The sequence below is a fragment of the Condylura cristata genome, unplaced genomic scaffold, assembly GCF_000260355.1.
Source record: "Condylura cristata isolate star-nosed mole 26May11 unplaced genomic scaffold, ConCri1.0 scaffold00006, whole genome shotgun sequence".
Lineage (NCBI taxonomy): Eukaryota > Metazoa > Chordata > Mammalia > Eulipotyphla > Talpidae > Condylura > Condylura cristata.
Genome location: NW_004567107.1, coordinates 44,014,284 through 44,029,681, shown reverse-complemented (window position 1 = coordinate 44,029,681; position 15,398 = coordinate 44,014,284). Strand labels below are relative to the sequence as shown.

The 15,398-nt window shown below is 38.1% G+C and overlaps 1 protein-coding gene across 1 annotated transcript in view; it reads right to left on the bottom strand.

Annotated features, from left to right (window-relative positions):
* The window catches only part of KDM4C (lysine (K)-specific demethylase 4C), a 349,283-nt gene that overhangs the window by 300,237 nt on the left and 33,648 nt on the right, over positions 1-15,398 (bottom strand). Inside the window, exons 2-3 of the mRNA XM_004677654.2 lie at positions 11,516-11,676; positions 6,184-6,359 (exon numbers count right to left, since the gene is read on the bottom strand). Of these exons, the coding sequence (XP_004677711.1) occupies positions 6,184-6,359; positions 11,516-11,659 (320 nt within the window). The 5' untranslated portion in view covers positions 11,660-11,676. The remainder of the gene's footprint in view (positions 1-6,183; positions 6,360-11,515; positions 11,677-15,398) is intronic.

The window sequence follows — 15,398 nt, the reverse complement described above, 5'->3', positions numbered from 1 at the left end:
AAATAGGTGGAAAAAGCCTTACTATTAATTCTATGTTTCTACCTGTTTGATTAACAGATGCCAATACTATAGAACTTCCAAGTACAGGCTAATAAGTTAATCAGAGGGCAGAGTAAGATGATTATTTAAAAAGTTAGCAGAAACCTCTTATTAAGACTAGAAAAATTTCATACCTCCTAGTGGCACAGGGGTTAAAGTCTCAGGACTATCAAGCTATCACCAGCTACTGCAGCTCAAGTATGGTCCCTGGCCAGAGAGCTGACCCACATGGCACCGTGGACCTCTCCTGTCTCAGCCACTGCTTCCCTCAGCTGTGTATTTCAGTAGATCTGCCTGTTCTGCTCCCCACTTTGTCTCTGGTAAATCTTCTCACCCTCCCTACCTCTGGCCTATCCCCCAGTTCTTATATGCATAAATAAATATAGCAAATCCTTAAAAAAGAAAAACTTCTAGGACTTTAGAAACTGGAGCCCTAAATTGCTTTTCATTGTAAAAGATCTAAAGAGGCATACAGGATGGGGTACACACTGGGGATGCAGGGGAAAGGCTGACAAAGATATCCTGGGGAGAGAGAGGGATAAGACAGAGCTTTATAACAACCACCAGCCCAGTTCTTGGCCCACATGGCCATTTCACTGCCTGCATACAGGTGGAAACCATCTCCCTGGAGATGGAACACCCTCTCAGAGGGCAGTTGGTGGCCAGACCTAAATTGTACACTATACTGGGATGCTTGAAGATGGAAAGAAATCTGATTTCTTCCTAGACAGAAATACATCCTTTAAGTTTATGCTAGGCAAGCAGGAGGTTACCAAAGTCACCCAGATGAGTGTGGGTCACAGAATCTAACTGAATACCTCCCAAGACTATACGATGACATTACTATGTAGGCATCATTCCACCAAATGCCACCCTTGTCTAATGTGACACTTTTAAAACTGGAGTGGTGGCCCTCCCTGGTGGTGCAGCAGGTTAAAGCACTGCACTAAGACGCTGAAACCACTTCCGCATGAGTTCGATTCCCACAGGCCCTAGAGGTGACCACATGGCACGGCAGACCTCTCCTGACCCGCCCGCTGCTCCCTTCAGCAGTGTACTTCGTCGATCTGCTTGTTCTGCCCCTCACTCTGTCTCTGGTGATGCCTCTTGCCACCCCTGGGCCTCTGGCCTGTACCCCAGCTCTGTATGTACAAATAAATAAATCTTAAAAAAAAAAAAAAAAAAAAACTGGAGTGGCAAAAAAGGCCTCCATAGCTCCTCATCCTCAGATGTGCTCTGGTAGGATCTGGCACCCCAAGATAGATGCTCATGAACACACAGAGAGCTCTTCCTTATGTTTCACTGCAATTTTTGTACAATCATCTACCTGACTAACCATGTTTTATCATCCAGCTTTGCTCTTTCATGGTCTCCTTTTATTGTGTTGACTTAAATGATACACCAAAAACCTCAATTACTTTATTTCTTTGGTTTCCATTTTGGGGTGAAGATTCAGTTTCAGTCTTTTGAATACAGAGTTCCAATTAAATATTGGTCAAGTATGTAAACGGGTTAACTTAAAGTAGGAATTGATGCAAAAAGTGCAAGAATAGTTAATAAATAATACTATCTATTATATGTTAAACATTCTTGTAGATTTGAGGTTCCATTGAAAGTCAAATTATTCTCCAAGCTAAGAGATTCCTTAGGTTGATGAAAAGCCCTACCCAAAATTGAAGAGTGGACTGGTGCAGTAGAGTCTTTGACTCCACTGGTCGTTGACTCCGCTGCCCAGTCTGCCACCCTTTAAATTCTCTCCCTTTTGAAACCAGACTGCTTTCACTGTTATCTTAGATAATACAGGCATGTCACCAGGTCAGCAGGGACTAAGGAAGTCTTTGTAGCCTGGCCTTTTTCTCCAACCTCCATCTAATCTTGGGATTTTCCAACAGATATTCAAGACCTTTTTAGTCTCACAACTATCCAAACATGGTCCTAAAATTTAAGAACTTTACTGTAAAGTTGAAATTGAAGATACTGTTGGTAAATACTTAACACCCAATAGAAGTCCCCTCACTGTGACAAAGCCTTCAGTATTCTCATAAGAAAATTATGCTAGTCATCAAAGTTTCAGTTCCTCCTAGTTTCATTGTTTTTCCTACCCTTCTCTCACCCTTTTGCTCTCCCCTGTAAAAAGAAATTATTTCTGCCTTTCCCTGCACCCTCCTCCCCAGCCCAGTCAGTACTATATGAGCTTCAAGTTTTATTATTGCAATACTTGTACTTTATGTTGGCTGTTCTCAAAATAAGTAAAAACCTAAGAAACCTATCCACACACATTCAATCATAATCATTTTTTAATAATTAGTAACTCTAAAGGAGAAAGTTACACTTTGGTGTTGGGAAGTGAGGTTAAATTCTAAAATTTCTGGCTATTTGAAATGAGAGCTAATTCTAAGCTTGAGAAAAATTACCAGCTCCTTGGTTGGCACCTGATTGTAATACACCCTGGCTACAGATTCCACCCCTAATATTAAATAATCATAGCTATTTCACAAATCCAGTGCCAATTTGCTCAAAACAAATTCCACCAGATCTTACCCATACCCTTTTGTTAACAATAGCACAGTAGTTAAGAGGCATGGCTTCAGCCACATTCAAACCCTACAGACTGCTTGGGTTTGAACTCAGGCTTTGCCACTTAAAAATGATATAACCCTGGGCAGGAGATTGAATCTTTGTGGACCTCACTCATTTCTCTATTAAAAAAAAAAAAAAAAGATAATGACAGTTAAGCTCTTATGAGAATTCTGTATAATAATTATAAAGCATTTAAAAGATGCCTAGAGGAAATTATATGTCAGTTATGTAAGTTCTACAAGACAGACTAATACCCACCTCCAAAAGTTTTATAGTAGAGCTATGCTACAGGTCTCTACATTTGCTTTGGGACTACATTATGTTATTAACCAAGAAAGCATGCTATTTTCTCTACTGTTTACAGTAAGCACATCATGTACTGTATAGCAGCCAAGGACAAGTACTGAAGGAAAATATGAACTTAAAGGCCAAGAGGGTGACTTCTGCCTCCTATGAAAATAAGCCTTTTCTCCAAACAATTCCTTAATAATATAAAGACCAAGCTTTTCCAGTGTGGCTGTGAGGACACAGCAAGAGTTTTGGTTTGAGGTCTAAAAACCTATTTCACTGGTATTTGAAATAAATTTCCCTCATGAAACTGAAGGAAATAAAAAGAGAGAATTTTCAAAGGTATTGTAATATTCTAACAATTATAATAGTTATTAAAACTCAAAAGACAAATTAATTTCAGAAGAAAATTAAACACTGAAGCCACAGTTCAGAAATATCTACAAGTCATATTTCACAACCACAAAAAGAGCTAACTAAATAATTTTAAATAATTTATAAACTTGTTTCATGGGAACTATTTTAACTATATTTTTTAGCTTCTCCTTTGCAAACCAGTGGTATTAAGGTTCATTTCTATTAAAAGAATAATTTTTAAATTTCAGTGTATTAAGCAATATATATTCTGTTTATAAGTAATCTTCACAATGTCTAATAATTTACACCACTTCAACTATGTATTTACAGCTTTCATGACACTATTTATAATTCAATTAACATATATTTAAATAGCACTTACTTCCAGATACCATACCAAGCAGTGAGCCTTACTTACATAAAGTGGTAGACGACGACAATGTCATTTGAAAGACTATCTTCAGAAACAGTCAATCTATAACTAAGCCACCACGGTGAAAAATTCACTAGATATGCATAAAGTCAGTGCATATTTTAATAAATCCCCTGTACACATAAATCTGATATCATTCAAGGAATATCCAGTGGCCTAGAGATAGTAATCAAAGTTTCATTATAAGTAAAAAGTGGATGCCAGAGCTTTGTTCTCATTAATACTTTGAATTACCATATATTATTAATAGTGATTGTCTTCGGAAAGTAAAATTACATGTTTTTCAAATGTTTGACATTTTAAGTAAACATGTATTACTTTTATAAATTGTAAAAATGTTTTGACTCTGCTTCAAAATTCACCTCAAAAATACCTAAAGGTATTCCTGATTAACAACCAGAGAAGTCTTATCTTATTTTGTACCTATCCTATGGTATTTATGGTGATTGCATATTCGGCATAACATTTTCTAGTAGCATTGATATAATTAAAATTACAAATTATCTCTTAAAAAGCCAAAGCAGCCAAGCAGAAATCACTAAATGAACTAACATACTTAAAACTTTTAGAATGATTTTGTAAATGTTTATTAGAAGTTGGATACAGTAAACTGTACTTATTAAAAGTAGGGAAAAGTTTCTTCTGCAATCTTATTTCAACAATACTATATTTGTAAAAGAATTCCTGAAGAGTTTGAAAGTAAAGCAGTACAATTTATCTATAATAGAAGTTTCACAGTATCTAATGAGATCTGGAATAATAAAACTTTACTACCCCAAAATATAAAATTTCCAATTCCTCTGGAATAGCTAGAAAGCTCCATCGTACAAATTTCATGTGCAGAATTAATATTCTTCAAGTACCATCAAGTCAAACATAAATCAAATTAAAAGTACATATGTATCTGGTGATGGCACATGGGTGATTTGCTGATGGGAAGCCCAAGGGATTGAAAATGAGATGGAAAAATGCACAAAATGATGTAAAAATAAACTATTATATATAATAATAATAATAAAGTATATATGTATCAACTAACTTCATCCAAAGGACTTAATCTTATGTACACTAATGTACACTCATCAAAAAAAAAAATCTAGGGCCTTAACCATCATATTGGAAAGGTGTTTTTTTTTTTAATATTTATTTATTTATGCATACAGAATTGTGGTACAAACCAGAGGCTCAGGGGCGGCGAGAGGTTTCACCAGAGACAGAGTGGGGAGCAGAACCGGCAGATCGCGGAAGTACACTGCTGAGGGGAGCAGCGGGCGGGCCAGGAGAGGTCTGCCATGCCATGTGGTCACCTCCGGGAATCGAACACATGCAGAAGTGGCTTAGCTTCTTAGTGCTGTGCTTTAACCCGCTGCGCCACCAGGGAGGGCCTTTTTTTTTTTTTAAGGTAATTTGATAATTATTATTAATTGTAGTAGTTTCTAAAGAGGTAAATAGGTCCACAAATTATTTTAGACTTCTCCCTTCAAGGAATGGAGGTTGGAGCCTCCCTGGTGTCACAAGGGGTTAGAGTGCAGCATTATGATGCTAGCTGGATCCACTGCAGCAGGAATTTGATTCCTGGACAGGGAGGTGACCCACATGGTGAGACAGACCTCCTGACTAGCCCCCTCATCAGTGTATTTCAGTCAATCTGCCTTTCTGCTCCCCACTCTGTCTCCAGTGAGTCCTCTCATCCCCAACACCTCTGGCCTGTACCCCTCCATTCTCGTATGCATAAATATCTTTTAAAAAAGAAAAAAAAAGTATGGAGCTTAATTCTCCTCGTTTTGAATACAGGCTACACTTAGCAACTGACTTGTAGCAAATAAAGGATGGCAGATCTAAAAATGAAGAAACAAGTCATGTAATGACCTTGTAGCTTCCATGTTGGTAACTCTCAGATTGCTTGCTCTGGAAGAAGACTGACACACATAAGGATCGGTCCAAGCAGCAAGGAACTAAGGATTCTAGTCAACAGCCATGTAAGAAGAGCAATCTTTGAAGAGGATCATCAAGTCATGGTTAAGCTTTCAAATGAAAATGTCCCAGTCAATACTTTAACATGAGAGACCCTATGCAAAAACCACCCAGTTAATCACTCCCAGATTCCTGACCTTCAGAAACTGTGATACAAAATGTATGTTGGTTTAAGCTACAAAGATTTGCACTAATTTGTTGACACACCAACAAATGTTAGCCCCTCAAGTCATTCAAGCATTTATTCATCTTTCAGCCTTCAAATATACATAATTTATCACTTAAGGCTTAAATACTGTCACACAAAGAAAACTTACAAAGATGAATTATATATTAAAGCAAAAACTCATGGTAGGCAGCAACTACCTTTAATAACAAAACAAAGTGGTAAATGAAGATTCAAGAGGTCATGCAGGACTCCTGTTTTTTATCACCAGCTCCACTATCTACAAGTTTTCTTCTCAGGTTCACTTAGATCTTTGAAATGAAAACAACAAAATGAATCCACTCACTTGCCACTGTTAGCCAGTTGCCTAAACTCCTTCACAGTCATGGCTTTTTTTTGGATGTTGTACTGAGTGTATAGTCCCGACTGCCCTGTAACCATCTGCTGAATTGGTGCTGGAATAAGCAAATTATCAATATCATCATAGCATTTTCTTGGCTTCCACTCCTTAGGAGGAATCACCTAAAATAAAATAACAAAATGTTATATTGAAAATATCCCAGGTTTTTAGTTTTTGCATTCCAAAAGAATACAAGACAAATTTCTCACATTACTATGACAAGGCATAAAATATTCATGAAGAGTCACAGTAAGATATTCACCTTACAGATGATTTTTTTCTTTTCTTTTTAAGATTTATTGATTGGGCCCTCCCTGGTGGCATAAGGGGTTAAAGCGCAGCACTGTGAAGTTATCTGAAGCTCTCCACAGCCACTGCAGCATGAGTTCAATCCCCGGCCAGGGAGGTGACCCACATGACACAGCAGACCTCTCCTGTCCCGCAAACTGTTCCCCTCAGCAGTGTACTTTGTCGATCTGCCTGCTCTGTTATTTATGCATACAGAGCTGGGGTTCAGGTCAGAGGCACAGGGACAGTGAAAGGACTCACCAGAGATATGAGTGGGGAGCAAAACAGGAAGATGAACAAAGTACACTCCTGGGGGAGCAGCAGGTAAACATGACAGGTCTGCTGCACCGTGTGGATCACCTGTGTGACGGGGATTGGACTCACACCCAAGCTGCAGCCAGCTTCATAGTGCTGCACTTTAACCTGCTGTGCCACCGCGAAGGGGGGGTTTAGGAGGAGGGGACCAACAGATGGTTTTCGACTGCAAAATTTATCACTTACTCACTAGACCAAATACTGTACTTGTACTAACTTACTTTTTTAGTTGATACTGTTACACTCTCAATTTTAAAGGTAAATTTGAGAAACACAGAAGTAAGTTGCTTAAGTTGCAGCTTTGTCAATTATTATAAAGTAAACATCAGAGTACCTGCTGCCCAGGTATGAGAAGCAGGATATTGTTGGCACCACAGAGGCCCTCTAAATACCCTTTCTGAAATACATTCCCCTCTTCCAAAAGGCCATACTATGGTTTTTATAATATTCATTTCCTTGATGAACTTCATAGTGTTGTGCCTGGGTATACAAATTTAAGTTTTGGAACTATACAGCAATGTGAACAATCACATATGCACATATTCTTTAAGGTTTATCTTTTATATTTCATTCAAGAATTTTATGAGATTCAAGTATAATGGAGTATATAGCTGAAGTTCATTAAAATTCACCCCTACTCAGTATTCCTGTGTAGTATTTATTCATAAATTGGTGACCATGGCAGTCACTTTATTTTTAATAAAGATTTATTTATTCATGCGTATAAGAACTGGTGTACAGGCCAGAGGTGTGGGGTGAGTGATAGGAGTCACCAGAGACACAGTGGGGAGCCAAACATGCAGATCTACTGAAACACACTGCTGAGGGGAGCAGCGGGCACATCAGGAGAGGTCTGCCACGCCATATGGATCACCCACCTGGCCAGGGATTGAAATAATGATGCAGTGGCTACAACAGTTTCATACTGCTGTGCTTTAACCCGCTGCACCACCACTCACTGTTTTTCTAATTACATACTATTACAAATGATATGCCATTAACATTGCTGTACACATCTGCTGCATATGTGCATATGATTTTCTAGAATACACACATATACAGACACCCCAAACCATGGAATTACTGGGACATAGGCTATATACGCATACATATACACACATACACATATATATAAATACAGAGAGAAATATACAGATATGTATCTATATATTTCTACATATATATCAAATATATATACATATATACATACACATATATGTATATATATAAATACAGAGAATGTATAGATATGTTATCTGTATATTTCTACATATATATCAAATATATATACATATATACATACACATATATGTATATATATAAATACAGAGAATGTATAGATATGTTATCTGTATATTTCTACATATATATATCAAATGTGTGTGTGTGTATATACACATACACACAAATCTCAAATTGGGTAAATGTTATCAATCTTATGCCGAAGTGGTTGTAACAATTCACACTTCCATCAGCAAAGGATGAGAGACCCCACTGCTGTTCAACATCTTCATCAATATCTTGTATTGACAACCATTGAAACTTAAGTTTTTTGTATGTGTATATATTTGTGTGAAATGTTTTCTCTTATACTCTAACTTTATAAAGGGTATCTTTTGAAAAAAATTAGTTCTTATTTTCCATGTAATCTAATATGCTGATTTTTACCCTTATGGCTACTATATTTATCTTCTGATTAAAAATGTTTATTTTAATGGGCCCTCCCTGGTGGCGCAATGGGTTAAGGCACAGCACTGCAAGCTAGCATCAGCCACTTCAGTTTGAGTTTGATCCCCGGCCAGAGAGGTGACCCACATGGCGCGGCAGACCTCTCCTGCCCCGCCTGCTGCTCCCCTCAGCAGTGTACTTTGCTGATCTGCCTGCTCTGCTCCCTACTCTGTCTCTGGTGAATCCTCTTGCTATCCCTACACCTCTGGCATGTACCTAGTTCTGTATGCATAAATAAATCTTAAAAAAAAATGTTTATTTTCCTACTACAGGACATGCAGACATAGTATTTTATAATGTTAAGTTTTAAAGTTTTATCTTTCATTTAGATTTACAATGTACTTGCAAGTGAAAAATTTGGATCAAGTCCCATCAGATAAGGATATCTGAGGTCAAGGGATGAGTGGGTTGGTCACTGTTAAACAATTGACAGATGAACTACATAAACTCAAAAAAAAAAAAAAGTTAAACTGACCTATAAAATCTAACATTAATTTTCATAGCAATTTGTGGATATGACTTGCTTTATTTCTTTAAAGGTATATTAATTCAAAATGGTAACATAGACAACCATATATACTTTATCTTTTATACTTTAAAAGTATAAAATGGGGCCCTCCCTGGTGGCGCAGCGGGTTAAAGCACAGCACTAAAAAGCTAAAGCCACTTTCGCATGAGTTCGATTCCTGCCTGCCCCGGAGGTGTCCACATGGCGTGGCAGACCTCTCCTGACCTGCCCGCTGCTCCCCTCAGCAGTGTACTTCGTCAGTCTGCCTGTTCTGCTCCCTACTCTGTCTCTAGTGAATCCTCTCACCATCCCTGCACCTCTGGCCAGTACCCCAGCTCGGTATGCATAAATAAATCTTTAAAAAAAAAAAAAAGTACAAAGTGGAGAATTATACCTAATGAACATGGATAAGCATACTATATTTTCTTGTTAATGTTCAAAGAAGAGGGGGTTGTCTTTATGAAAGTTGTAAATACTAACTTCTTTTTCATCTGAACTAAATCTGATTATTTAGACACACAAAACATGAATTAATACAGGCTACTGTTGCAATTTTAAAAAAGTATAATCAAAATAAATGAATTTACAAAAATCTAAATGTTATCTTTATAAGTATTTCATACAGGTTCATTTATTTCCCATTAAAACATTCAGATAGAACTTCAAAAATTTCTTAGTACATGGCTGTAACAAAAGTTTTAATTTTGAACTATAATTTTAGTTCTTTAGTTTTTCAACATAGGAAACAAGTTTTACATTTAAGGAGACTGTCACTATGTTCACTCTCCCAGCTTGACCACCATCTTTGTAGGCAGAAATTCAGGGTGTTAATCCTCTCACTTTGGAAATAAAATATGAGTCTAAAGTATGGAACTAAAAATGATGATAAAACGAAAACCAGAACAGGCCATAATTTGAGACCAGAGTCACTACTACTAGAACTGCTCAACCACTTCTTCAAAAAATAAGAACAATTCATTAAATGGTACGTTAACAAAGACTCTTCATAAACAGCTCTTTCCCCAGGACTAGTCCTCAAAGCAAACTAACAACATTAATGAAGTTTGGATTTGTATAATTTGATTTGATTTGGTTCGGTTTATGCATTTGCTATTGCTGCAACTTCCAGGGCAATAGGGAGAGCAGATGAAACTGAGGTTGATGTGACTTGATGTAAAAAATAGCAAAAATGACTAGAAACAGAGTTCATTGTATTCCTAGTATTAGTAATAGGAAAGAATTGTAAGATTGCATAAATACCTCCAACAATGTCAATGAGTCTCAGAAATATAAAAAGTCAGGACTCAGGTGTTCTTTATTCATCATTCAGAAAACTTACTGTAGTTCTCAATAACTTCATCTGTTATATAACACCAACAGCCACACAGGTGTACTCTTTGTGCCTGCAACTCCCTCTTGAGAAGTATTTGCTACTTCCACTTCTAATATTACTAAAGGTGCACTGGACATGACCAATCACAGTAAGATATATGTTTTCAAGAAACAAAAGGAGAAGAACAGGACAAAGGGCTGCATTCAGAGTCCAAAGAAGTTGAGACAGTCACCCCCCAACTCCCCTCCACCCAAATAAAGTCCACAAATTCTTGTTAACCTAAAGCAAGTCAAGAATCAAAATTATGTGTGTCAAATGATTATGAAAGCATTCTCTTCAACTAAAAAATGATTTTTTCCACCAAGATAATCTCAACATGTAGAGGTTCCAAAAACGGGATCTTTAAGGGTAGCTCATTTAAGCAGTTCATTATCAGACTTTACATTCTCTTTAACTTCCTTTTCTATCTCTCACCTACCTATAATAAAGTTTCACCCATCTTAATTTTAAATCTTTCTAGGAGAGATGTGAATCATTCATAACAAAACAGCAAGCCTCAAGGATATATCCCAGATGCAGTAACAGGCCTGAGAGCAGAAGGATTTAACACTGACCCTGAAGTTATGGAAGTTCTCTCCCTGACTATGACTGGAGAATGACAAGGAATAGGAAAAAAGAAAGAGAATGAAAAACAGAAGGAAAGAAAAGGAGGAGAGAGGAAGAGAAGGTAAGGAGAATGAATGGAAGGAAAGTAAGTCAAGCTTCAAAACAATTAATACTATCCTCCATGAGAATAGGATAAAAACAGTAGGAATACACTCCTACTCCTCTGAAGTCCATGTGAACTTCTTTGGCTTCTTGGTTAAAAAACAAGAAACAACAACCCAAAAATGCCCTAAACACAACCTAATATAAATAGCTGAAAGAGAATAAGAATTATTTTTGAAGAATAAAATGTTCCATATGGATTAACAAGCACAAAAATTTTATAATTATCTTACTTCAGAAGAAACAATTTCCCACATCATTAAGATGATTTCCCACATCACAGAAGGTAACTGAAAGGTCAAGTGACCATTTGGTTTAAAGCATCTGAAGATAATCACCTTTGCAAGACCAGCTCGATGGGCTCCTTTAGATTCCATATATGCAAGGTATTTGTTGAACTCCCGGAACTCCTCCATTGAGGGTCTGAAGGTCATGATCTTGCAACTGGGGTTCAGAGGACTCTCCGCCTCGACCACCTCCATGATGGCTGCCACAGTCTCTGCAGAGAAGATGACGTAGTCATCAGCACTGAATTACTGCATGGGGAAGTTAAAAGTCATTTCTCCCAAATATCATGTAAATTCCTCCTGCTGGAATTCTTCTCTTTTAGTTACTTACCCTTCCTTCCTTCTACTCTAACAGGGAGACGCTTTTCCTGGACTCCAAGGGAAAAGAAAAATAAAACTATTTTTAATAACTCCTGCCAAACTCCTGTTCCTAACATTGAATCACTAATCTAATTATATTGCTCACCCCTCAAAATCTTTCCTGGCAAAAATGTATTTTAGAATTTTAAGTTTACAAAAGGTCTTGTTCCCATGTACTAGTTCTAAAGAATCTCATGTATAAAGCCCTAGTCCAGGATGAGCAGAGGAGGACAATGATCAACATCTCCAGTACAGAGTTTACTCAGGTGTGCCTGCTCCTGTCATAACATGCTTCCCTATAATAATTTACAACCCATCCTTTCAGCAAAACCACCAGGCACATTAAAGTAGAGGAGACAAAGAAGTAGTAACATTTATCTTCACCTTCCAACTCACTATCTAGAGGCCAAATAAGCTATAACACACAAAGCTGTACAGAGGAAGGAGTAACCAGGTCCACCTAAGTTAAAAAGAAATGACTTCTCCAGAAAGGGGCAGTTAAAACGTATGAGAAAGGATAGGAGTATTCCAGATGAGTGAATATCGTAGACAGTGGAAATATTTAGAACCACTTCAAGATGGAGAGGGAATTTAATTCATCTGGATCTTAGAAAGAAAAGATTACAGGAGATCAAAAATAGACAATAAGATCTGGTATGCAAACACAAACTTAAAACTGCTATCAAAGAACAGGATGATCCTTTAACAAACATTAATCTAATATGTATTATGTGTCAGGCACAGAGAATGCAAAAAGAATACCTGTACCAGAAAAGAATCCCACACACAAGCCACTTCTTGACACATAGGGGCCCTCCCTGGTGGCACAGCAGGTTAAAGCACAGCACTAAGAAGCTAAAACCAATGCAGCCTGAGTTCAAACCCCACCCCTGGAGGTGATACACACAGGGTGGCAGACCTCTCCTGACCCGCGAGCTGCTCCCCTCAGCAGTGTACTTCATCGATCTGCCTGTTCTGCTCCCTATTCTGTCTCTGGTGAAGCTTCTCACCAGCCCTGCACCTCTGTCCTGTACCCCAGTTCTGTATGCATAAATAAATAAATCTTTAAAAAAAAAATACACACAATCCGTTACAAGCATCTATACTGAACCTTATCTACCACTACAACCTGCATTATACAATATGTTCCAACAATGCTCACGGTGCTTTTCTAAAGTAGAACAGTAATTATGAGAGCTCAGGTCTCCTTGGTAGCATGGATTAAAGTCTCAGTCCTATCAAGCTATCACCAGCCAGTATGGCCTGAGCTCAATCCTTGGCCAGGAAGCTAACACACATGGTGCAGCAGACCTCTCCTATCTTGTCCTCACCCGGCAAAGTCCTGTCCACTGTCAAGATGCCCATTCTTTGGAGCAGGCATGGACAAAACACCCTGTTTATTTCCACCTCTTTCTCCCTCCAACCCCCAATTCTTTTTTTTTTTTAATTTATTTATGTATACAAGAGCTAGCATGCAGGCCAGATGTGGGGGGAGAATGAGAGGATTCACCAGAGAAGAGTGGGACACAGAGTGGGGGCGGATCTACTGAAATACACTTGCTGAGGAGAGCAGTGGGCGAGACAGGAGAAGTCTGTGCTGCGCCATGTGGTCACCTACATGGCCAGGGATCAAACTCACGCTGCAGTGACTGCTTGTAGCTTCATAGTGCTGAAACTTCACTCCTTGTGCCACCAGGGAGGCCCCTCTTTCTGAATTTTTACAAGTTAGATGTCTCTATTAGGTTAGCACTTCTACCCACACACTGAGCTCAAAGTTCTTCATGGGAAAGACAGCTCTCCATTTTCTTAAGTGCTGGCATCCAACCTGGGATCCAGACTGGCTTGTAATAATTACTCCAATATCTATTTACTAAACTGAATGAAGGAAAATATGCTGAAATGCTAAAATATTTATATAAAATGATATCTGATGCAGCAAAAAGGAAAGAATTGGTCCCAAAACAGAAAGATTATTTATAAAACACACTCACTTACCTGACTGGGAAAGAATATTAGGGAAAAAACTAAGCAATAAGAAAGGGGAAGTCCCCAGATAACCTTTAGTACATGGAATGCAACCTTATTTTTCCCCTGACCAGAGAACAAGGGAGGCCTGATTATTTCAATAGGCAAAGCAAGAAGCCACTAAAGAGAGAAATGGAAATCCTGCCATTCCACAAACAGCTACTGAATGCCTAGCTGCTGCTGGAAGCACATTCATGAAGTAATGAAAACAAGTCCTAACACTTGTGGGTGAAACAGATAAGTAATAAGTGCTCTGAGGGTAAGGGGTTAGAGTGCAATGAAGAGGGGTAACTATTTTATAAGGGGTAGGAAAAGGAAGACAAGTTAGGCCTGAAGGAGGGAATAACTCAAGCAGATATCCAAAAGAAAAGCACTTTACAAGAAGTAAAACAAGGAGACTATTGGGTTCTTCAAGAAACAGCAAGGAATGGGTGTGGAAAGTAGAAATAAAAGAACTTTAGAACTTCCCGGTAAGATGGGAAGTAAACTTGGGTTTTTTCCTTCTTGTATATCCTCCTTTTGGTACTCTAATAGATGTTTTCATTCAAAGAGATGACACTGTTGGAGCCTCACTGGTGGACTAGGGGTTGAGTCTCAAAACAATCAACACTAAAGTCAGAGCTAGATTCCAGCCAGGGAGCTGACCCACAGGGCACAGAAGACCTCTCCTATCTCATCTACTGCTCCCCTCAATAGTGTGTTTCAGTAGATCTGCCTGTTCTGCTCCCCACTCTGTCTCTGGTGAATCCTCTCACCCCGCACCTCTGGCCTATACCCCAGTTCTTCTATGCATAAAGAAACATCTTTAAAATAAATAAATAAATAAACCACAAAGAGATGACACTGTTTTCTAAGGCAACTTCTGGAGGAATTCAAGAAGAGAACTGAAATGGCTGTTGTGACAAAGATGCAGGCACAAAGACAATGTACACCAATCCAGACAAAATAGAATTGTGACTCTGACCAGTAATAGGCAATGAGAAGGGCTAGAGTGCATATATATTCCACACATAACTTCCTAGTGAAAATGAGAGGTACAGAGGAGCACAGTTTTTGGTCTCAGTACCAGAACAAAGGCTCTGGCAAGGAAATAAAGCAAGGAGACTTAAAATATGCAACGCAAGTATCACCAATCAGAATTATACTTCAATTCTCTCCATAATTGACCAGTGGTCGGTGACAGACTTTGCCTCTTCCTAGGATCACCATTATGCTAAAGTAGTTTCACCTATAAACAGATACCCGTTCTAGACCTTTTTCAAATCTATGAAGTTAACATATGTTCAGCATAAAATTTTAAATATGTTAAAAAACATTCTGCCACCCAAATCTCTTCTACTATGGCAGGCAAAAAAAAGCTGGTAAGAAGTTTCATTTCTTTGATTATATTTAGGTTGACCATTATAATATTTATTGCCCTTTTCATTTCATTTTGGATTGCCTATTTGTGTTCTTTACCTTTAAAAGGTAGTTTATAAATTTTCTGCTACTGGAGTACTTTCCAATCCATATTTATCATTATCAAACTTAATGAAGTTACTAGAATCAA